General features: G+C 39.9%; 3 protein-coding genes and 1 non-coding gene across 8 annotated transcripts in view; 2 read left to right on the top strand and 2 right to left on the bottom strand.

Annotated features, from left to right (window-relative positions):
- Nucleotides 1–682: 682 nt before the first annotated feature.
- On the top strand, nt 683–14450 carry TAF5 (TATA-box binding protein associated factor 5). Of its 3 annotated transcripts, XM_057736385.1 has the most exons (11): nt 683–1247; nt 3262–3499; nt 6575–6890; nt 7661–7824; nt 7933–8068; nt 8725–8845; nt 9641–9770; nt 11356–11520; nt 12247–12424; nt 12683–12860; nt 13178–14450. In XM_057736385.1, the coding sequence occupies exons 1-11, from the start codon at nt 689–691 to the stop codon at nt 13393–13395; spliced, it is 2403 nt and encodes an 800-aa protein (XP_057592368.1). In that variant the 5' UTR covers nt 683–688; the 3' UTR covers nt 13396–14450. The 3 variants fall into 3 exon arrangements, with proteins under 3 accessions (XP_057592368.1, XP_057592369.1, XP_057592370.1); XM_057736386.1 differs by lacking the exon at nt 12683–12860 and having other exon boundaries at nt 13178–13367; XM_057736387.1 differs by lacking the exons at nt 11356–11520; nt 12247–12424; nt 12683–12860; nt 13178–14450 and adding an exon at nt 10365–10812.
- LOC130854674 (U6 spliceosomal RNA) lies at nt 10950–11053 on the bottom strand. Its single transcript, XR_009054122.1, has one exon. It is a non-coding gene; the product is annotated as a U6 spliceosomal RNA (small nuclear RNA).
- Nucleotides 14218–19462, bottom strand: ATP5MK (ATP synthase membrane subunit k). Its single transcript, XM_057736388.1, has 4 exons — nt 19329–19462; nt 15790–15885; nt 15610–15702; nt 14218–14319 (listed from the first exon to the last, which is right to left on the bottom strand). Exons 2-3 carry the CDS (start codon nt 15874–15876, stop codon nt 15613–15615), a joined length of 177 nt encoding a protein of 58 aa, XP_057592371.1. The 5' UTR covers nt 15877–15885; nt 19329–19462; the 3' UTR covers nt 14218–14319; nt 15610–15612.
- Nucleotides 19463–19583: 121 nt separating this feature from the next.
- PDCD11 (programmed cell death 11) overlaps nt 19584–23211 on the top strand; it is a 43020-nt gene continuing 39392 nt past the window's right edge. Inside the window, exons 1-3 of one of the 3 annotated variants that reach the window (XM_057735503.1) lie at nt 19584–19670; nt 20995–21113; nt 22879–23010. In XM_057735503.1, coding sequence (XP_057591486.1) covers nt 21006–21113; nt 22879–23010 — 240 coding nt within the window. In that variant the 5' untranslated portion in view covers nt 19584–19670; nt 20995–21005. Of the gene's footprint in view, nt 19771–20994; nt 21114–22878; nt 23011–23211 lie in introns of all 3 variants that reach the window. The other 2 variants (XM_057735505.1, XM_057735504.1) reach the window with 2 other exon arrangements.

The following is a 23211-nucleotide window of genomic DNA, read 5'->3' as shown; positions in this document are numbered from 1 at the left end:
TATCCATTCATCTGTTGATGGGCATTTAGGTTGCTTCCATGTCCTGGCTATTGTAAATAGTGCTGCAATGAACATTATGGTACATGTTTCTTTTAGGATTATGGTTTTTTCTGGGTATATGCCCAGTAGTGGGATTACTGGATCATATGGTAGTTCTATTTTTAGTTTTTTAAGGAACCTCCAAACTGTTTTCCTTAGTGGCTGTACCAACTTACATTCCCACCAACAGTGCAGGAGAGTTCCCTTTTCTCTACACCCTCTCCAACATTTGTTGTTTCTAGATCTTTTGATGATGGCCATTCTGACCGGTGTGAGGCTTTGGCATTTTTAAAATGTCTTTAGGTCTTGGTTGAGTCATCTGTAACGTGAAGATAACAGTACCTTAAAAGCCTGTTGAATTAAAGGTCGCATAATGTAAAACGTCTATCGCAGTGCCTGAATATAACCAGTCTGCAAAAAACGTAATTATTATGGGGCACATGAAAGGGGCGGTCCCCGACTCCCACTTCCTGCCTTTTTGTCACTCACTTTTGAAAATTGCTCTTGCTCCTATTCCTTTTTCTCCTTCTTTCTCGCCCCTCCTACTGCCGTATGTTGCCCTCCAGTGCTGTCGTAAAATGCTCCTCCCCGCCCTCCATGTGGCGAAAACGCAATCACGCTTGACGGCGCGAGGTGGCTCAGCCGCAAGATGGCGGCGCTGGCGGAGGAGCAGACGGAGGTGGCGGTCAAGTTAGAGCCTGAGGGACCGCCGACGCTGCTACCTCCGCAGGCGGGGGACGGCGCTGGCGAGGGTGGCGGCGGCACAACCAACAACGGCCCCAACGGCGGCGGCGGGAACGTTGCGGCGTCGTCCTCGGCCGGCGGGGATGGTGGGACCCCCAAACCCTCCGTGGCTGTCTCCGCCGTTGCCCCGGCGGGGGCGGCCCCGGTGCCCGCCGCTGCTCCGGAGGCCGGCGCTCCCCACGATCGACAGACTCTGCTGGCCGTGCTGCAGTTTCTACGGCAGAGCAACCTCCGCGAGGCCGAAGAGGCGCTGCGCCGTGAGGCCCGGCTGCTGGAGGAGGCAGTGGCGGGCTCCGGAGCCCCGGGAGAGGCGGACGGCGCCGGCGCTGAGACGGCTAGCGCGCTGCTCAGCCGGGTCACCGCCTCGGCCCCCGGCCCTGCGGCCCCCGACCCTCCGGTCAGCGGCGCTTCGGGGTCCGCCGCCGTCTCGGGCTTAGCGACAGGTCCTGCGGCTCCGGGGAAAGGTGAGCCGCGGGGTCCCAGGGAGGCAGGGCCGGCACGAAGGGGAGCGAGCCGGGAAGGCAGAGGCTGGCAGGCCTGCACCTCTGCGGGCTTGTTTTGAATTTCCTGGGCCCGCCTCTAGGGCCACATGCCCGCCCCTTTCCCTAGTGCGCCGGCTGCGCAGTCAAACCCTCTTCCGAGCTGTCAGTTCCAGCGAGAGGCTGGGAAGAGCTGTTGAGCTGAGGGATGTATGCGGACGGTGGGCGCGGAGAGGCGGGGACTTTCAGGCTTTTGGTCCCTTTCCTCTTACTTGGGCTCTTGAGCCTTGGGCGGGGATGCATTGATACTAACAATATTTGTACAGTTCTGTACTAGCGTACTTTTACTATAAATACTTTACGTATCTTAATTTTCACAGTTCCAGTGTGAGGTAGACAGTACCTCTATTTTGGAGGTGAGAAAACAGACTGAGAAATGCCAAGGGACATCCTTTGGACCACACAGCCAGGGAATGATGAAACATAGTGTAGCTAGTCTTTCTCAAAATATAGGCTAACTAACATTAGTGTTAAATCTTTTTAGAGGAATGCAGATTCCTGGGCGTCACTTCAGACTTAGTGAATCAGACCCTGTGCAGGTGGAGTCTGGGACTCTGCACTATAAAATAAATACTTCCAAGGAGTATTGATGTATGGCAAAGTTTGAGAACCATTCATTTAAGAACAGGCGTTGGGCAGACCTGAGTTCAGTTTGTCTCTGTTGCTTTTACTTGTGTGTTGCTGATTGTTATTCTTCCTACGCTTGAGAGCTTTTTCCCCCTCTATTAAATGGATTATTGAGAGATTCAAATATAATATATTTAAAATGTCTGGCACTGATAAGTTTATGCCTAGGTATCCATCCCTGACACCTGAGGCTCCCCCTCCCTTTTTCTCCAGCAACTGTTGTCACAAAGTCCATGCAGTAAAAGTCATACACAATATAAAGTTTCAAAGGTGATCCTGAGCCAATAAAAAATTGTTATTGAATTAAATTATCCACTCTAGATCTTGTAGCCAGATTAATGTGTTTATGAGACCTGATCTTTGCAGCATTGTCAGAAGTGAAGTATGAATATGTAGCATCGTAACCCATAAGTGGAAATGTGTGCAAATTTGATTGAGAGGAATCTTTTTTGAATGCTGAATTTTGTGAATGAACTATAAGATGGAAGAATTATGTTGGTTATTTTGCTGTAGTCTCTCATCTCTTCAGAAACTTGACCTATTTTTTAGATCGTAACTCAGAAACCAGTAGGGCAGAAAAGAGGCCGTCAGAGTAACCAAAAGAACTTCTAAAATTTGTGCTGTAAAGAGCATAACAGTACTATAATTGAAACTTAAAAATTTCCAACAAACTCTGATTTGATTGACGGATGTATCCTTGTTTAGTATTGAAATATTATAAATAAATACTCATGTTTTTTGCCTTGAAATGATGGTTATGGAAATTGTTTTAAGCATATAAAATAGATTTACCTTTTGGAAATGTAAATAAGGCAAGTCCTTCTCACCATTAACCTGCTTGTGTTTTGTAAGAAGTGATAGATGTATATATATGAAGGTAACACAGGATAGGATGTTATAAAGTACTTATGTAGCACAGAGAGCTGGGAATGTTACTCCAGGGCATGGTTTGGTGGTGGTGGGTGCCATTTGCATTGAGCCTTGAGAGAAGATTAATATTGTTTGATTTACTCACACCAAGTTTTATAAAATTTGTCTTTAAAATAAGGTAGCTCTAGGAAAAATATTGAATATTTTTGTTATTGATTTGAAAATTTTGTTTTAAGATATGGATAGACTTAAGGAGCTTTGGATGGGTGACTGAAAGTGAATCGCATTAAAAGATTATGTGATTGTGTTGGGGAAGAGAGTTTGAAAGGAGAGGGGCAAACATCTGAGAAACAATTCACCTCTGAACCTTAGCAAAACAGTTTCAGTCTCTTAGTGCATGTCAGGTCATTTTCTTGAAAGTTATTTTTCGTTTTTTAAACAGTTGGAAGTGTAGCTGTAGAAGACCAGCCGGATGTCAGTGCCGTGCTGTCAGCCTACAACCAACAAGGAGACCCCACAATGTATGAAGAATACTATAGTGGACTGAAACACTTCATCGAATGTTCCTTGGACTGCCATCGGGCAGAGTTATCCCAACTCTTTTATCCCCTATTTGTACACATGTATTTGGAACTAGTCTACAATCAACATGAGAATGAAGCAAAATCATTCTTTGAGAAGTATGTGAATTTATATATATATGTAATATGTATATATAATAATGTATATATGCATCTGTAACTACACAAATGTAAAACGGCAACTCAAAAAGTACTTGATGAAGGAGAGGTACCTGGTGCTATGAGGACCTAAAGTGGGGGGTTTGATATAGTTGGAAAAGTCAGGGAAGGCTCCCGGAAGAAGTGATGCTTGAGGTAGGATCTGAAGATTGAATAGGAGTTAACGAGAGGAAGAGAAGAGGGAAAAGCATGTGTGACAGCTCTGTGGCAGGAAGGATCATGGTAGGTATAGAGTTGAAAGAAGGAAAGTGTGGCTGGAGGTGGGGTGGGGTGTGGTACAATGTGAAGCTGGATGGTTGGTTAGGGGCTGGAATGGGCAAGTTCTTGGGCCATATTGAGGGTCTAAGAGCTGTAGGGGGTTGTATTGGGTAGGATTAGATTTGGCTGAGATTCACTGAAAAGTCAAACAGTAGTGGCAAAAATGAAAGTTTATTTTTGCTTTTATCCTGAGAGAACTATGAAGCAGTGTTAGGATCAGATTAGACTGAAGGTGACTGGAACCCCACATGATAGAGGCTTGAATACAATAAAAGCTTATTTTTCTCTCATGAAGGTAGGCAGTCTGGGACTGGTATAGAGTCCTTGATTATCAAGGACCCAGGCTCTCTTGATCTTATAGCTCTAACATCCTTGTCATGCAGTTACCTACCACCTGTGGTACAAGGTGACTCTAGCTCTAAGAAATCATATCAATGTTATAAGCAGCAGGGAGGGCACACTTACTTCCTGGAAGTTACATATATTTCTCCCATTTTTATGTCACTAGTCAATGGCCAAGGGAGGTAGGAAATATGGTCTTTACCTAGGTGTCTATGTGCTCAGCTAGTATTCAGGTGTTTTATTGTGGAGGAAGAAAGAAAAAAAACGAATATTTGGCAACAGTGAGACATCTTTGCTACAGAAATCTTTGAAGGACTATGTTATTAGATTTACATTTTGGGGAAAACAGATGGTGGGGGCACAGAGTGATTATAGATTGGCCATTTTGGAGGTTATTGTAGTGGTTCTCCACCGAGGGTAATATTATTCCTCCTTCCTCTGGGCTATTTGGAACTGGAGGTGTTTTTGGTTGTCGTAATGACTAGGCTGGACGATCAGGTGTCCTAGGGATACCAAAAGTTCCAATGTGTGCAGGTAGTCCTACTTAGCAAAGAATTGTTCTGCCCTAATACTAGTAGCTCCCCTGTTGAGAAACACTAGACTAGGGTGTGATAGTGTTGCCGAAGGGAAGTAGACATATTCATGGGGCACTTGGCGAAGGATTGGATGTGGAGGTAAGGGAGATGAAAGTATAATTGATAACCCATAGGTTTCTGGCACCCCTAGCTGGATAAGGGTGCTCTTCACTGAGATAGAAAACCCTAGAAGAGGACTAGTTTTGTCAGGTTGTAGAATAATTTTGAGTCCAGATTTGTTATGCCTTTGATTCATTTAAGAGATGTCAAGTTGATAGATGGAGGATATATAAGGCTTTGAGCTTAGAGGAGAGGGGGACGAGCCATAAATTGGAGTGTGTGCAATATTGATGAATAGGGATGAGATAGCTAGGAAGGAGTATGAAAGAGATGACCAAGTAGAAGAAATATAAAAGGAGAGGCCAGAGAAGCAGGAAGAAAACCAGGAGAGTGTTGAGTTCTTGACGCCAAAGAAAAGGAGTGTTTCAGAAGGAGGAGGTGCTTAATAGTTTGAATGAGAGCTCTTTAGTACAAGCAATAGATCCAGAAGCTAGGACTTGTCAGGTAACACAGGCAGTGGTAATAGAGGAACAATAAAACTCAGGACTCCTGGCTTCTTTGTCATTATATTCATTCATTATTCTATAATGCCTGATAGAAGGTATATAAAGCAAATGTTCTATAGCTCAGTGTTCCTGAAAGAAGAAATTAAGGCTGATGGTGACAGAATTTCTAAGCTATTTTTTCTTATAGTACTGTCATCAAAAAACCTCTTCCTCTTCCAGTCTCATGGTGTAGTCATCTCCTCACATATGAAGCCGGAATATCATGGGGGACTGATGGTCTGTGTCCTTGTCATGGACAGTCTCAGCCCTTGCCAGGACCCCATGCTCAGATGAGGTTATCGGCAGCAACTAATAAAAACACCAAGAGGCCGAGATTTCTAATTTCATTCAAATCTTAGACAGAAACTCTGAATTCATGTCTTGATGAGTCATAATAGGGTAACTAAGGTAACACTTTAGGAATCTATTGGCTATAAGTCGGAGCTAGAGTCCTAATATCTTATGTTTAATCATTTGTTTTCTAAATATTTTTGCATTGTTTGCTGCTCTTTGTGTCAATATATGATCTTTACGTTTTATTTTATTAGGATAATTAAGATTTGTAGAAACAAAAGTACACTTAAGTTTAGTAATTGTCACCAAGGCTGAAAGCTTTTTTTAATTGCCTTTGGTAATGGTGAGTAAATGGGAGTGCTCACTTTTCGATATCAACGTATGTTTGTTCTTTAGTCATGTTATTAAAGTACTGATGTTTAATATTTATATCTGGTATTAAGAATATAAGAAATCACTAAAAATGATGGGTTTTGTGAGAATGTCATGCATTGATTATTGTTGAGAGGCTGGGTGGTAGGTACATTGAGTTCATTATATTAGTTTCTACTTTTGTATGTGTTTGAAATTTCCCATAATAAAAAGTTTTAAAAAGTGGGTTTTGAGAGAACATAAAATTTAATAGAGCAGTGATTCTAACATTTTCAAATGTCTACCAATGGTGGATATCTTATCTTTCGTTCATTTATGGTATTTATTTCAAATTCTTTTAAAATGTTTATGATGCATTTCATTAGAGAATTCAGTTGGTCATTTTTAGGATGAATTCAGAACTGAATTGTAATCATTTTGAAATGCGTTGCTTCTGATCCTACAGCTTAGTCCACGATTATTCAGACTGCTACGTTGAACATATTCTGGGATGTTTATGAATATATGGGGGAGAGGCAGATCCCTTAATGATTACATTGAAAAATGACTTTTTAAAATCACTGAAACAGGTTCCATGGAGATCAGGAATGTTATTACCAGGATGACCTACGAGTATTATCTAGTCTTACCAAAAAGGAACACATGAAAGGGAATGAGACCATGTTGGATTTTCGAACAAGTAAATTTGTTCTGCGTATTTCCCGAGACTCGTACCAACTCTTGAAGAGGCATCTTCAGGAGAAACAGAACAATCAGATATGGAACATAGTTCAGGAGCACCTCTACATTGACATCTTTGATGGGATGCCGCGTAGTAAGCAACAGATAGATGCGATGGTGGGAAGTTTGGCAGGAGAGGCTAAACGAGAGGCAAACAAATCAAAGGTATGGGAATAAACCTAAGAACTATATAATGCAGATTATGAAAAATTGTAGCATTTCCATCTACATAGTTTACACATTTTTCTTATAGCTGGTTTGGGAATAATTTTACACTGTATACTAAGTTTCATGTTCTAAGGATGATGTATATATTAGTGAGAATTTGGGAATGGTTGCATTTAACAGAACCCTGACTACATTGGCTGAAACAAGTAAGGGGTTCTTCTCACATAAAATGAATTAAAAAGGAAGGCCCTCATAGGCTGGTGGGGGGCTCCACAATGCCATCAAGGATGCTGGCTCCTTCTGCTTTCTGCTCTGCCTTATTCAGAATGTGGCTTTCTTCTCTGTGCTCACTGGTGGCTATTGCCGCTCCAGCTTTGCAGCTGTCTTCCAGGAAGGCGGAAGGGGCAGGATGAGAGACATACCTGCTGAACCTCTCCCTTTTTATCCGGAAAACAGTATTTTTTTCTAAAACACTACCCAGTATATCTGTGTGTACATCCGTTGGCCAGAATGATATTATATGGCCATTCTTAGCTGCAGGGGAGCCTGGGGACAGAAATGATTTTAACGGAGCATACTGCTGCTCCAACAGAATCAGGGTTCTCCTAGTAAGGAAGAAGGGGAGATGGGCTTTTGGGTAGACAAGTACAGAATCGGCTTCAGAATTAAATGACCCTGTTGTAATTGTGATTCCTCCTATCAAGATATGAAAAGGATGTATTGATGAACAAAAAATAATTTAAAAAATTGGCTCTTTTGACTTGTAGGTATTCTTTGGTTTATTAAAAGAGCCAGAAATTGAGGTGCCTTTGGATGATGAGGATGAAGAAGGAGAAAATGAAGAAGGAAAACCTAAAAAGAAGAAGCCTAAAAAAGACAGTATTGGATCCAAAAGCAAAAAACAAGATCCTAATGCTCCACCTCAAAACAGGTTAGGGAAAAAACCTCAGGAGCATGTGCAGAAGTGTAAGACAGTGTTAGAGATCGTTCAAGTTTTTTTAATATTCAGAGTAATTTCCAGTCTGTTTTTCTTTCACAGAATCCCTCTTCCTGAGTTGAAAGATTCAGATAAATTGGATAAGATAATGAATATGAAAGAAACTACCAAGCGAGTTCGCCTTGGGCCAGATTGTTTACCCTCCATTTGTTTCTATACATTCCTCAATGCTTACCAGGTTGGTAGAGTAATTAGGCAATTTCTGGGAGAAAATTGGGAGAGTGGTGGAAAATGGTGATTACTATTAAAAGTAACTTAGAGGTCTTAACTGAGTTGGAGTTTTCTTGTTGAAACTCGTGATATAAATATGGCTTAAAGACAGCAGGTAGGAAAGGAGAATTGGACATTGCTCAGAATAGATAGAAGGCAATGTTTAAAAGACCTTTAGCAACTTGTAGGTACCAGAATCCTGATTGTATGTGTTCTTCATTTCACTGATCAGAATTCTGCTAGCTTTTGAGAAAGGAGGAAGCTTTGTGGTTCATCTCTCTTGAACTTAAGTATTTATATAAACTTAATATTTTTTATTAAACATTCTTCATATCCTTATAGACTCTTCATAATAGGCTTCTGAGGATATATTTAGTAAAGTAGAAAAGTGATTAACATTTGCTTTATATGATGTACTCCAAATTCAGAAGGCAGAAAGGGGGTAAATGATCATGTTCTCAAAGTAAGTGCTTTTGAACAGTGGATTTCAAAGGAGAATGAAATCTCAAATGATCTTTTATATGAGAAAAATAGCTATTATTATATAGTCTCTAAGATGTGACTGTAATTTTTTCCCTAAAACAGTATTGTTTAGTATACTTTTTGTTTGTTTTAAATTGGCAGGGCCTCACTGCAGTGGATGTCACTGATGATTCTAGTTTGATTGCTGGAGGTTTTGCAGATTCTACTGTCAGAGTGTGGTCTGTGACACCCAAAAAGCTTCGTAGTGTCAAACAAGCAGCAGGTAACCGAGATGACCTGTCAGGATATAAACTCGTCATTAGTTTATACCAATCTTGATTCCATGAAATATACACAAGACATTGTGATCTTAGAATTTCACTTGATTTTACTGTAAGTCAAAATGGCTAACAGCATTCCTAACAGTGAAAAGTGCACTGGAGTGGCAATCAGGAGACTGGGGTGCTACTGGTTTAAGTTCTCTGGTCCTCAGTTTTCTCATCTGTAGAACTGAGGGCATTAGGCTAGAATGATTGACTGTGAATTTAAAAAAAAAACCTTTAAAGTAAATAGTAGGAGAGTACTTTCTGTTTTAGCCATAAAAATGGCTAAAATGAACTAAGACCAGGGTTACATTTGAAAGAGTTTCTTGCTAACTGTGTTGTTTAAACAAGATAATACATTTTCAGTAGTTTATTTTGGTATTTCTGTAGTTTTATTTTGTGAAACATAGTGATATAATGGATAAATCTGAGTTTCAGCCCTAGTTCCAACACTAAGTAGCTGTCTGCACTCTGGCACATTATTAACTGTTCTGAACCTCACTTTCCTCTCTTACACACTGGGATAGCACCTAATTTAGAGGCATTAGCACAGTGGTTGGTATGTTGGTAACTTTCTGTAGAAATGGGGGGAGGGAATTTTGTTTTCATAATACCATCTGTATCTTATTGGATAGATAATAGCTTTCAATCCATCACAGTTCAAATATTAGTTCTTCTCCTGAACTGTGATGTAATTGCCTTAAAATGCTTTAATGAATGTACTTTTAAAAATTAATATTTCTGGACCATTTTAGATCTTAGCCTCATAGATAAAGAATCTGATGATGTCTTAGAAAGAATCATGGATGAGAAAACAGCAAGTGAGTTGAAGATTTTGTATGGTCACAGTGGGCCCGTCTATGGAGCCAGCTTCAGTCCGGATAGGTAAAATATCAACAATAAAATTTAAATACTGCTATATTACATTGAGATTATATGAAAGTTAACTACTGGAAACATGCAGATTCCTTTAGAAAAATCTTGTGGTTGCCTATCATTCATTATCTCTTTTTTATAATTATATTTTTGGTAGAGAATCATTTTATTTTATTATCCTTTTAAAATATTTTTAAAATTAATTTTTATTGGAGTATAGTTGCTTTACATTGTTGTGTTAGTTTCTGCTATACAGCAAAGTGAACCAGCTATACGTATACATGTATACCCTCTTTTTTGGATTTCCTTCCCATTTAGGTCACCAGAGCATTGAGTAGAGTTCCCTGTGCTATACAGTAGGTTCTCATTAGTTATCTATTTTATACATAGTAGCGCATTATCTTTTAGAACCTTGCCCTCTGCTAATTCATGTTGGGGTACTGGTATATAATACCCAAATTTACAGAATCAGGATGCATAGCTTCAGGGTTTGCTGGTTATAAAAATCACCTTTAGTTTTGTGTAACTCCATTAGGGGTTGAATTGCTTCTTTGGGTTCCTGCCTTGGGTTTTGTGACTACTGCCTTCTTCTGTCATCTCCAGATTCACAACAGATTCTTGATATTAAAGGCATATTACTTCTCAATGAAGATTTATCTTTGTATAATCAGAAGAATGAAGAGAATACTGAAAAGGGAATTTAAACCCACAAATATGTGTTTGCTTGTTTTTCATGATCTTTTTCTGTAGAAATGTGGGGAGGGTATTTTGTTTTCATAATACCATCTGTATCTTATTGGATAGATAATAGCTTTCAATCCCACAAAATTTTCATCTTTATGAAACTTTGAGAGTGAGGACTTTTGTTATTTTATAGGGTTTAGCCAGATAGTACATTTTTACTTGAGGGAAACTTCTGATTTCAGTGAAAATCATTGTACTTTCTGAGTAGTTCAGCTTTTCTATTTATCCCTGAAGAAGGTAGAATATTATTTGCATGTCTATAATGTTTTTTATTTTGGCTTTTTTTTTAGTCCAAAAGATGTTTAAATTCTTACACAACTTTTATAGGATATGAAAATAACATCTCCATTTTAAAGTAAAAAATTGTTAAGTTTTAAGTGACATCCTATATCACATTTCTTAGGAGCCTTTCTCTGGTGACCTTATTTGACCATACTTTTTTTTTTTAATATGGAATGCTTCATGAATTTGTGTGTCATCCTTGTGCAGGGACCATGCTAATCTCCATATTGTTCCAATCTTAGTATATGTGCTGCTGAAGTGAGCACTGACCATACTTTTTGTCATTACCTCTTGGTATTTTTTTTTTCAAAGAACTGTGATTTTCCTTTTAATAGATAACCTTTTTAAAGTAATCTAACCACAGTCACTAGGTGCTTGGTGGATGTAGAGTGTCATGGCTAACATTAGTACTTTCAACTCATGTTATCTACTGTGAATTTCATGTATAAATTAAAAATGAGATGTAGCATGTCAGTTAGCTATGTTTAATATATACAAATGTATACAGAAACTGGATAGGTAACTAAGTTATTCTAGGAATTAAATGTATTACCTTCTCTTCTCTCAGGAACTACCTGCTTTCCTCTTCAGAGGATGGAACTGTTAGATTGTGGAGTCTTCAAACATTTACTTGTTTGGTGGGATATAAAGGACACAACTATCCAGTGTGGGACACACAGTTTTCTCCATATGGATATTATTTTGTGTCAGGGGGCCACGATCGAGTAGCTCGGTAAGAACATAATGAACTCAGGACTGGGCCTATTCAAGGAGCAGAATAGAATGGTTTCTTGTTGGGAATTAGAAACTCCAGCCAAACTCATTTTCACCTCTGTTATTCAGGATCAACTTTTTAAGCATGTCAGCATTTATAGGTCCTTATTTGAAAACGAATTTGGGACAGGAATATTACTGTGTCTGAAATTATGTCTATACCAAGAGTGCATGCCCTCCCCTTCCCCAACCGGATGCTAAACCTTGTCTTTTACATCCACTGTGAGCCCTTTATTTCCCTGTCATCTCCTTAGAAGTTCAGGATGAGGTAGCTTGGGTTAGAAACTAATTATGTTGTGGCCAAAACCAGGGAAAAATATTCTTCTATGAGTTAGACTAGGAGTTGGAGTGGAGGGTGTACATACAGAGAACTAAAGGATTATAAAATTAAAAATTTTTTTTCCATATCAATTTAGTTTTTCTTAAATAATGTTTAGAGAATTCAGGCTCCGTGCTTTCACTGCAAAGGTGCGGGTTCAGTCCCTGGACAGGGAACCGCAAGCCACAGCAGGGCCAAAAAAATAAAATAATGTTTAGTCTCAGTCATTCCATTTTCTGTCTCTCAGGTAGCTAGTGGGGGGGACCCATTTGGAGCTAACATTTCACATGGTTGTTTCTATGTTTACATTGGATGGAATTTTGGCATTTCACAGCTAACTTTGTTTTCATTAATTTTTTTTAAAAGGCTCTGGGCTACAGATCACTATCAGCCTTTAAGGATATTTGCTGGCCATCTTGCTGATGTGAATTGTACCAGATTCCATCCCAATTCTAATTATGTTGCTACGGGCTCTGCAGACAGAACTGTGCGGCTCTGGGACGTCCTGAATGGGAACTGTGTAAGGATCTTCACTGGACACAAGGTATTTTACACCCTCATTATTCCAGCACATGAGGTTCTTTTGAGACAAAAATAGTTTAAAAATTAACCAGTGACACATACATTTTATTCTTCACATATTCTTCACACCACTAAACTTTGTAATTCTAGTTTAAAAATTAACCAGTGACACATACATTTTATTCTTCACACCACTAAACTTTGTAATTCTACTTTTTGTCTTATTTCTTTAGATATTTTTAACCCTACTTTTGATTCTTTCCATGGACTTCTTTTCTAGGGACCAATTCATTCCTTGACATTTTCTCCCAATGGGAGATTCCTGGCTACGGGAGCAACAGATGGCAGAGTACTCCTTTGGGATATTGGCCATGGTTTGATGGTTGGAGAATTAAAAGGCCACACTGATACAGTCTGTTCACTTAGATTTAGTAGAGATGGTGAAATTTTGGCATCAGGTAACTGACTAGAAATGGCTTTGTGGTAAAGGGTCAATGGTATACTTAAAGGAAGTACTGAATGTTGACAGTTGCAAAATTAAATCCTGCTGTTTTAGGTTTTGCTTATCCTTAGCTATGATTTGTTATCCTACATGTATATTGACTTCTTAGGTTAACCCACTGCTTGAAATGCTTCTTTAGAGGGAATAGGGTTGTTAATCAAGTTGATTTTTTTCACCAGAAATATATAGTAAATGCATAAAGCATACTTGACAGAATATCAAAATCTAAATATGGTAGATGCTACTAAATGGTTTCCTTTGATTTACCCTTAGGTTCAATGGATAATACAGTACGGTTATGGGATGCTATCAAAGCATTTGAAGATTTAGAGACTGATGACTTTACTACAGCCACTGGACATATAAATTTGCCTGAGAATTCACAGGAGTTGTTGTTGGGAACATATATGACCAAATCAACACCAGTTGTACACCTCCATTTTACTCGAAGAAACTTGGTTCTAGCTGCAGGAGCTTATAGTCCGCAATAAACCATCGGTATTAAAGACCTTTGGAAGCTACTGTTTGAAAAAGGGAGACTAAAAGCAAATACCTCAGTGATTAATATTTAAGCTACAAAGAATGTTTTGTCTACATGGATCTGGAAGTATGCTGCTTGGAAAATCTGAACAGGGCAGTTCCACATTTCTATAGCAACCACATTTAACTAATTTCCATTAGTTGAATAAGAGGTATTATGTTCATGGAGGGGACATTTATGGTGCTTTGGATTGTGTGGAAACTATGCATTTCCTGTTCAAATGCTATTTTAATTTATTATGTTTAGAAAAAAATCAATTGAATTCAATAATTCATCCTGCTTCAAGATTCAAACTGAGTAATATAATACCATCTTGAATTTTAGCTGAAGAATTCTATGAGCATGTATGTTTCTGCTGTAAAAATGTAGTTACTGTATGGCACTCAAGTACTATGTTAAATGATCCACTAACATTTTTGCTTGGCTCACGATTAGTGGAATGTATGTTAACTGGGTAGGGAACTACAATTCCCTTCTGAGAAATAGATGAAGTACAACCATTCACTGACATCCGAATTTATACCTGTTGGATTGAGTGCACTCAAACACTCTATAAACCAGGTGAAGAAATTAACTTCCATGTTCTACTTCAGCTAAAACATACAACCTAGTACACTTGAAGTCAGACATTTCAGTTGCTTACCTCCAGTACTGAGCCTTGCTTTGGGAAACTAAAAGATTTAGACCAAGTCACTGCCAGTTTTTTTGCCTTTGTTGCATTTTGTACAGTTTTTATATTTTTGATATCTTGTAAATAAAGACAACCAGCTTTTCCAGGTTCATAATTTATTGTACAAATTGAGTATCACATGATGAGCTGACACTAGTTTCTTCTGGCCAGGGGAACTTAACAGATGAGGGACAGTTTAGAATCCTATAAACAAAGCAAAAATAGTTTAGACACAAACATGTTCAACTCTACTTTTAAGACACTCAGTAATTACTACACAAGACTATCCATGAACCCCCCTGAAATTCAATGCAAATTCATTAGATTCTCAAAGGAGTCAGTAACCCCCCAAAATTTAGGAGTCTCTCAGCTTAATACCATTTAACCTAACACTCCTGCTTTAACAAAAGATAATTCAGTATGATACTAAACGTATACCACTGGGAAAGCCTAGTACATAAAACAATGTTGTTTTTCCCCCCATAAAGTAGTATTTTAAACAGTAGAAAACAGGGAGGGTGGTAGTATCCCCATTACAAAGTTAGGAGGTACCTAATATGAAAAATTGGGCAAGAAACTACCTGTTTGTTAGGAACAAGCCAGGGACCACTGCATTCTATGATATGCAGTTAGTTCCCTAAGGTCAATAGTTTTGAGATTGGAAAAGTTCTTGACAGGAAAAAAATGTTCTGTCATGGAGAGCTATATTAGATAAAGATCTGGGTTTTGGGTTTTCTGTACATCATCTATTGCCAACAAATATTTACTCAAGCAAGGGCAAATGGGGGTTGGGTGGCACTATAAGAAGAAAAGTCTAGGGGGATTTGAGGAAAAGACAGAATTGCTTACATAAAAATTTGAAACTACTAAAAACATACGAGAGAGGTCTTCACAAAGAGAAAGTCCCAAAAGTTAAATGAGAAGAACACTGTTAAGAAAAATACAAGTGGCAAACAGATGGAAAAAAATATACAACTTCATCAAAAAGAAATTATTTTTACTCATCAAATTAACAAAAATCAGAAATTTGAAATTATTCAACATTGCCTGGGGAAGAAAGCTAGGTGCCCCACAACCCTTTGGGAAAGCACTTCACCTGAAGAAAACAATCACAGATACAAACACTTCATGCTCAAAAAGCATTCATTATAATGTTACTTATATTTAAATAAAATTCTAGTAGGAGACATTTCTTCTGTAAACTAAATTATGTATCCATGAGTACTCATGCATTCAAATTACACAGAACATAGGTGTTATAAGACAAAATCACAAATATAGATCATAGCCATTGTGAACCAAAGAAATACATTAAAAAAGAGCTAAACCCAAATGTTAACAAAAATTAACAGAGTAATGGGGACATGTGCAATATTTTTTTTTGTTTTTTTCTTGAATGTAATAAATTTTGAACAATATACTTTTATACTGAAGGAAAAAAAACCCTAACATCAAAATGGCAAAGTTATAAAGTTTTAAATGTTAACTCCTTACCGTTTATGTTGCTTTCACAGCGGGGTTTCTTTTAGACCTTAACTTGAAGTATAAGACTATCAAAGCAATACTTCCATATGTGGCCAGTACACACTGAAAAAGAAAGGAGAAAGTAAACAAGAGTTGTCACATCTATATTATTCTAAAACATAACTGCTTAAAGGTATCATTAATACTTACATTCATTCTCCCTGTGATAGTGTAAGAGTTGAAATATTTTTTGATACCAGTGAATTGGAACTGGGCATCAGTTTCTGGACCTGCCATGATTTCAATCTTTTAAAAAAGAAAGAAAGCAAAAGATTGGTTTGGATGCAACTTAAAAGAAAAAAATTTTTAATTAAAAAATTCAAAAAGTCATTGCATATAAGTATTGTAAATTTTATGTATACCTCACCCAACAAAGCAGTAGCAAAATGGTGGAAAAAATGTTGCTAATAGAAACCTTTGGAAGGACTTTATCTTGGTTGTTACCACACAACACTCCAAAACATACATCAAATCACTCAGCACAGGAAGAGAAGAGTAGTCTCGCAGTCCATCCTCAGGCCCTATGTTGGTTGATGTTTTCACTCCTGCCTCTATCTGTACCATGGTACACTGCACATGGAATTAATCAGTTTTAAACCTAGTTGAAAGCTGGCGCTTGTGATATTTTTGAAAGTTTCTCAGAAGGATAACCATCAACTAAACAGCTCACCTTGCGACCCCTCTTATTACAGTTTCTCTTATAATTTAGGACCTCCATGGGAAGGGGGGAAGGGATCATTTACTAAATGGAGTTGATATTATTGGTGGTGGGGAAGTGGAAATCCTTACTCCTTACACAAAAACAGTTCAAAAGATTTAAATGTAGAAAGTGAAACCAAAATATCCTGACAAAAACATGGGCAAATATTTTAATCACCTTAGGGAAGGGAAAATATTGATATAAAGGTGGCCAAAAGCAAAAAGGTGAAACGATAATCCACCACGTGATCAAAGAAATGTAAAATGAGACCAATATTTAACCACCAGACTGCAAAGATAACTTTACGATAAGCAGTAGTAGTGGGAATGTGGAAAAATAAGCATTCTCTCTGTCGCCTGGAGGGAGTGTTAACTGGTACAACCTTCCTAATATGCAACTGTGCAATATCTATCAAATTATAAAATTATCAATACTATACTCTTCTATCTAGCTGGTTCATTTGTTTGCCAGGAATTTATCCTTAAAGAAATATTACAAAGTGGAAACATGCAGTATGGTTCAAGGATGGTAACTGAAATATAGTTTATGAAAATAGAGAACTAAAAGTCCATCTACAGGAGACTCATAAATGATGGTTTCCATTGGAGGAAACAGAATGCTTGGAGATCTTTACATAAAGACATGGAATGATGTCCCGATGCATGCAGACCTTCATGTATGGACATGGAAAGATGTCCCCATGTCATGTTAAACATTAAAAAAAATCCTGCTTCTGGACATTATATTACAAAGCACATCAATGGTTCTCCAAGTCTGGTCCCTACACTGTCAGCATCTATGGAAACTTGTTAGAAATGCAAATTCTTAGGCCTATTCAATCAGAAACTCTGGGGTCCAGCTATCTGTTTTAATATGCCCTCTAGGTGACTCTGATGTATGTTAAAGTTTGAAAAATACTGCAGTAACAGAAACAGAAACCCAAATGCTTATTAGTAATCATATAGGAAAAAAACGCTGGAAGAATATATAGCAAACTTCAAAACGGGGTTACACCCTTAGAACCTATGTATTTCACAAAGGGATGTATTCCTTTTATAATAAAAAAAAAAACAGTAAAGGCACACTGAAAGGTCACCAGAACAACATTCGAAAATTCGTCTGTATTACCGCCTATCTACCACGACCGACGCCACGCCGAGTCGATTGGCAATATAGACGAGCCGGTCGAGGTCCGGTCGAGATTGGTAGGCAGTGGCAGTGATTCAGCTGGCTCTTGATGAAATGGAAGAGGGAGAGACCTGTGAGGAAGCTGTTGCTATGGAAACTGGCACTCTCCTGTTCACCATTCAAAGGCCTTCAGAGGCATTCACGTTCACACAATTGGCAATGAAACTTTGGACGAATGACCTTAATTTTGAAAACTGTTTCAATAAGGTTCTTGAAGCAACAAAGGATGCAAAACTTCCTTGGGCCACCTTAGGGGCCTTGGCCAGTCCAGTCCAAGTAGGAAAAATCTCCATTAAAAGAAACTTTTATGATACAGCTTTTATATTAACTGTTTTATTTCACTAAACTTATTAAAGACATGCTTTCCCATTCATCTTCAGGACAGATTTTTGGATTCTTACAGTATCAAGTAGGTTTCTAAGAGAAACCCTAGAGAAAACAAGGGCTTAACTTTGTCCAATTATTAACTGAAAATTCCCACTACCTTGTGTCTAACAAACATTTTCAGAAGGATGTGGTGTCCAACTGAAACAATATTAAGGTGCTTTAAATTTCTCTCTACACAATATAGAAGGCAGGCTGATGTTTGCAATATTATACAAAGGACTAATTCTGACTGCAGGGACAGGCACAGTATAGGAACTGCAACTTAGTCTAGATCGTAAAGGAAGACTTAAAAAACGCTGAGATGTAGGGGAAAGTGAGATGTTGCCAATAATCAACCGGAGCGAAGCCTGTAAGCACTCGGGTCTGCATCCTCAGGAAACGGCAGGTTACTTTTGGGCAAAGATCCTTATATTAGAGTGTACTCTGTGGAATAACTGAACTGAAACTTGCTTTTCTTCTGAGTCATACTTCAGTTTAGAAAAACATTAATGAAAAATACCTAGACTAAACCGTGCTAATTGTTAAACTACAGCCCATGGCAAAGTCTAAGCGATGGGTCTTCGCTTTGGTTTCTCATTAAGCGGCGAACTGCTATGAAATATAATTAATCTTTCCATGCCTCCCTTCACCTGTAAATATGGGCACTTCGGAAAAGGCCCCAAATGATCAACTACCGTCGCTACTTTCTGTTTCTCGGTACTGCTGTTCTGTCTGACCGGACACCTACCTGTATTGGTGAGATCACGCGGTAAAGGAGGCAAAGACAAGTGAGAGCCGCTGAGGTACCAGAAGCAGCCTCTTGCACTTCAAGGAGTTTACAGCTCTCTGTCCTGGCTACCTCCTAGGAAAGGCCTTCCCGCTGATCCAACACAAGATCGAAATCTAACCCGCTTACCGCGGGCCCGGCGAAGTGCAGGGGCCGGGCCCCACTCACTCTCGTTTGACAAAAGACTGCAGTGCAGCGAGAGGAGGCCCGGCTGGACAGCTTCCTAAGCACAGCTCAGTGGAAACAAACTGCTTTGGGCATACAGTGGAAAAGAGGTTAATACGACCAGAGGTGGGGTCAGATGCCCGAATTCTCGTCTAATATTACGTCACTGGGTGACCTTGGGAGACTCCCTTCGCTGCGGGCCTCATTCTTCTCCACTGGAAATGCATTTCCAAGGGCCTTTAGGAGCTGGGGGTGGGGGAGCGCCTTTACTTCGCACCGAGGCTTCCCAGTCACGGTCCGAACCTTCACGCCCGGCCCTCATTTTCTCTAATTCCTTTTCTCTTTACCACCACTCTCCCCACTCGCCCCCACACCCGAAGCGAAGACCTCGCGGTGCGCGCGGACCACGAAACGGTCGGATTCTAAGTCGACCTCACAAAGCGGAGTGGCGAGGTACGAGCTCGGGTCCTCCTCCACACCCACCTTTCAAATCGCTCAAACTCCGCAGCCCGTGTCCTTCAATGTACCCAGCTGCCCCTCTGCCCCGCCGGAAAAAGCCACCTCCCCCGCACGCGTTCAACGGGCCTTGCGGATTCGGCCCTCTGCATCGATTGGCTACGGCTCTAAGTCCCGCCCTTCCGCTTCCTGTCTCTAAATCCCCTCCCCCCGCCCTGTAGGACTCTGTACAGCATAGTAACGGAAGTAGGGCGTTGAGCCAACCCACGCTTCCGGAAGAGCGGCGTTGGGCTGCTGGTGTGGTAGTCTCCGCGTGTGTGATTACAGTGGCTCGGAATCTGAAGCAGAAGTGCTGGCTTCCCGGGGCTGGTGAGTGGGGGCAAGGGCGACCAGGGTGGAAACTTCGTGGCTTCCAGGTTTGTCCCAGGACTAGGTCCTCTGGATTCCTGCCATGCACCCGCCGTGCCTGGTGAGTGGTCGCATCCCAGCTCAGAAGCCGGCTTTGCTGGAGTGGTCCCTTGTAACGTCAGAATACGTCCCCAGGAAGTAGCTCAAGACCCTTCTTTGTCGCGGGATCGCTTTACTCTTTGAAGCTTCAGTTTCCCCTTGTCTGAAATGAGATTAAGGGTCGAATTCCTAGCAAACTAGACGGCACTGCTTTTTCCTGTTTCTACCAAACACATCCATTGCTGATTACAGCTCCCAGGCTCCCTCTAGGTCCTCACCTCTTCCACAGTCTCAAGCCTTTTTAGAGTCCTATTCCCAAGTGTCTCTCAGAACCAACCCCTCCTATCTTCTGTTTTCACTTAGACCTAGTTCTGGTTCTCATGATTTCTCTGTTGTACTGCAATTGAATCCTTCTACCAGGTTTACCTTCCTTCAGTTCTATCTCCCTGTCCAGTCTGTAGCCTGCAGTGTATATAGTTTTTTGGTTACTGTTCTATCTTTTCCTCTTCTTAAGGCTCTGACTTGCCAAAGTAAATGTTAATCTGCTCACACCTAGTGAAAGATCTGACACAAAAAGCCCAACCTGTCTTTTAAAATTTAGCTTCAATTATTAGGCTTTATTCACCTTGTAATCTAGTTGAACCGTTATTCAAAGAAAGGCAAGAGCAAGCTTTTCAGCCGCTTGACGGATGTATTGCTGGTGCTTATCGAAATAATTGGCTTTTCTTGTTTTTATGCTTTTTCTCATATTCCTTCCGCTTTTCCCTTCCCACCTGTCAAAAGCCTATTCATCTTTTAATATTCAGCTCAAAAGCATCTTTTTTTAAGGAAGCTTTCCTCCTTTGCTGAAGCCTCATTATTTCCTACCTACTTGTCGATAGTTTATAATCTGATTTGTATTTTAGATTATGCATAATTGTTTTGTCTTCTTAAAAGTGCATAGTTTTTGAAAGTAGGGGGTTATGTATTTGTGTATCTGTAACTTAACTGAAGCTGCTTAATGATATATACTACATTGAAACTATAACTTCTTTTACTGGATAAAAATGTGTGGACTTGTGGTTTTGAAGCAAAGACCTTTGGAAAGATGAATTATGGATTATCTGTTGCCTAGCATCAGACCATCCATTTCTTAGTCCTGAATGCTGTCTAGCACATTGGTGCTAGAGAAGGCTCTATCTCTGGCCCATTGATCACAACCTTAACACTGAGGATGCATCTCACCAATTCTTTGTATTGTTTTTAGGAGACGCAAACATGGCAGCCATGGAAGAAAGCTTCCCCCGAGGGGGTACAAGAAAGACTCACAAATCAGAGAAAGGGAAAGCTTTCCAGCAGTCAGTTGAACAAGACAACTTATTTGATGTAAGTGGTGTGCTTTTTTTGTGATACTTACTGAACACTTTCTCTCTAGTGTCCTTATGGAGAATGAGTCTTGTTTGAGAATGTGTGGTTTTCCAGATTGGATTCTACTTTCTTTTTTATTTTTATTTATTTATTTTTTTATTGGTTGCATTGGATCTTCGTTGTTGCATGTGGGCTTTCTCTAGTTGCAGTGAGCAGGGGCTGCTCTTTGTTGTGGAGCACAGGCTTCTCATTGCAGTGGCTTCTCTTGTTGAGGAGCACAGGCTCTAGGCACGTGGGCTTCAGTAGTTGTGGCTCGTGGGCTCTAGAGTGCAGGCTCAGTAGATGTGGTGCACGGGCTTAGTGCTCCGTGGTATGTGGGATCTTCTCGGACCAGGGCTCGAACTTGTGTCTCCTGCATTGGCAGGTGGATTCTTAACCACTGTGCCACCAGGGAAGTCCAAAATCTACTTTTGTAAACTGAACTTGTTAGAGAGTCCATACCACCACAAGGCTATTTTTTTTTTGTTTTTTTTAAATTTATTTTTGTATTAAGGCTATATTTTTTGAAGCGTGGAATTTATTTATTTATTTTTAAAAGATTTATTTGTTTATTTATTTTTGTCTGCATCGGGTCTTTGTTGCTGCTCACGGGCTTTCTCTAGTTGTGATGAGCCGGGGCTACTCTTCGTTGCAGTACACAAGCTTCTCACTGCGGTGACTTCTCTTGTTGCACAGCATGGGCTCTAGGTATGCGGGCTTCAGTAGTTGTGGCATGCGGGCTCAGTTGTTGTGGCTCGTGGGCTCTAGAGCGCAGACTCAGTAGTTGTGGTGCACAGGCTTAGTTGCTCTGTGGCATGTGGGATCTTCCTGGCCCAGGGATCAAATCCAGCTGCATTGGCAGGTGGATTCTTGACCACTGTGTCACCAGGGAAGTCCCTGAAGCATGGCATTTAGTATTTGAGTTTGCAATGCCTTTGTTTGTTTGTTTGTTTCTTTCTTTTTCTTTCTTTCTTTTTTTTTTTTTTTTTTTTTTGCCACATTGTGCTGTTTGTGGGATGTTAGTTCCCCGACCTGGGATTGAGCCTGCGCCCTTGGCAGTGAAAGCACGGAGTCCTAACCACTGGATTGTCAGGGACTTCCCTGTTTCTTATTCTTAGAAACTTACTGTGTCGATTAAGAATGAAGAGAAAACAGTTTGATCATTGCATTTTTGAATGTGGTCCTTGCTATGTAAAATGATCCTAATTTGCATTAGAATTTGAAAGCTGCATGTAGAGTAGGTTGTGTTCCCAATGCTAGAGGGATGGTAACTAACATTTGATTTTATGGTCTTATGTCTATTTTATGTAGTCTTTCCAACTGTACCGTGAACTAGAGATCATCATTCCATGATGAACTGAGGCCCAGAGAGGTTATATAATTTAGCTGAAATCACACAGCTTGTTATGGTGGCAATAGGAATTTAACTTGGGTCTTTGTGACTCCACTTTTTATTTTCTTGCCCTGTTCCGAATTGCTCCTCCTAGTGGGGAACCCCAGTGCCCATCCCAGTCAAGGGAGGAAGAACACAGGAGAGAAGGGGCTTTGAGAACAGAGCTTAGATTTTGCTGAAAGGGAGAATTGCTGTCAGAATGGGAGATGGACTTTGGGGCAGGAATTAAAGGAATAATTGGAAGTGGAGTAGACTAGAGGGGTAGCAAAGCAAGGTGACCGATGACCTGAAGTTGGAGGGAAAGGCCAGGATTATTGCTTTTTATTCTTTTGGATATGTTCCCCCCTTTAGATTTCTACAGAAGAGGAATCCACCAAAAGGAGAAAGATCCAGAAAGAGCCAGCAAAAACAAAAAAGCTGAAAATTGAAAAGACAGAAAGTAGCAAGTTTGTAACAGAGAAGATTGAAATCCTTAGTGTGGAGGTTTGTCAAAGTTTGATTTTGTTTTAAACAAACTCTCTTAGTTGCTTAAGTCTGTATATTTCTTCCTTTCCTCTTTTCTTTTTTCCTTCATTATTTTCATGTATACATATGTATATATAGCTTGTCTCTAGAGATTCTGCCAGTTTTGTTCAGAATTGAGCATTATTTCCTTCAATTATTAATCAATGCCTGTGATCACGT

The sequence above is a fragment of the Hippopotamus amphibius genome, chromosome 5 (genome assembly GCF_030028045.1).
Source record: "Hippopotamus amphibius kiboko isolate mHipAmp2 chromosome 5, mHipAmp2.hap2, whole genome shotgun sequence".
Lineage (NCBI taxonomy): Eukaryota > Metazoa > Chordata > Mammalia > Artiodactyla > Hippopotamidae > Hippopotamus > Hippopotamus amphibius.
This window is presented reverse-complemented; position numbering and strand designations above follow the sequence as displayed.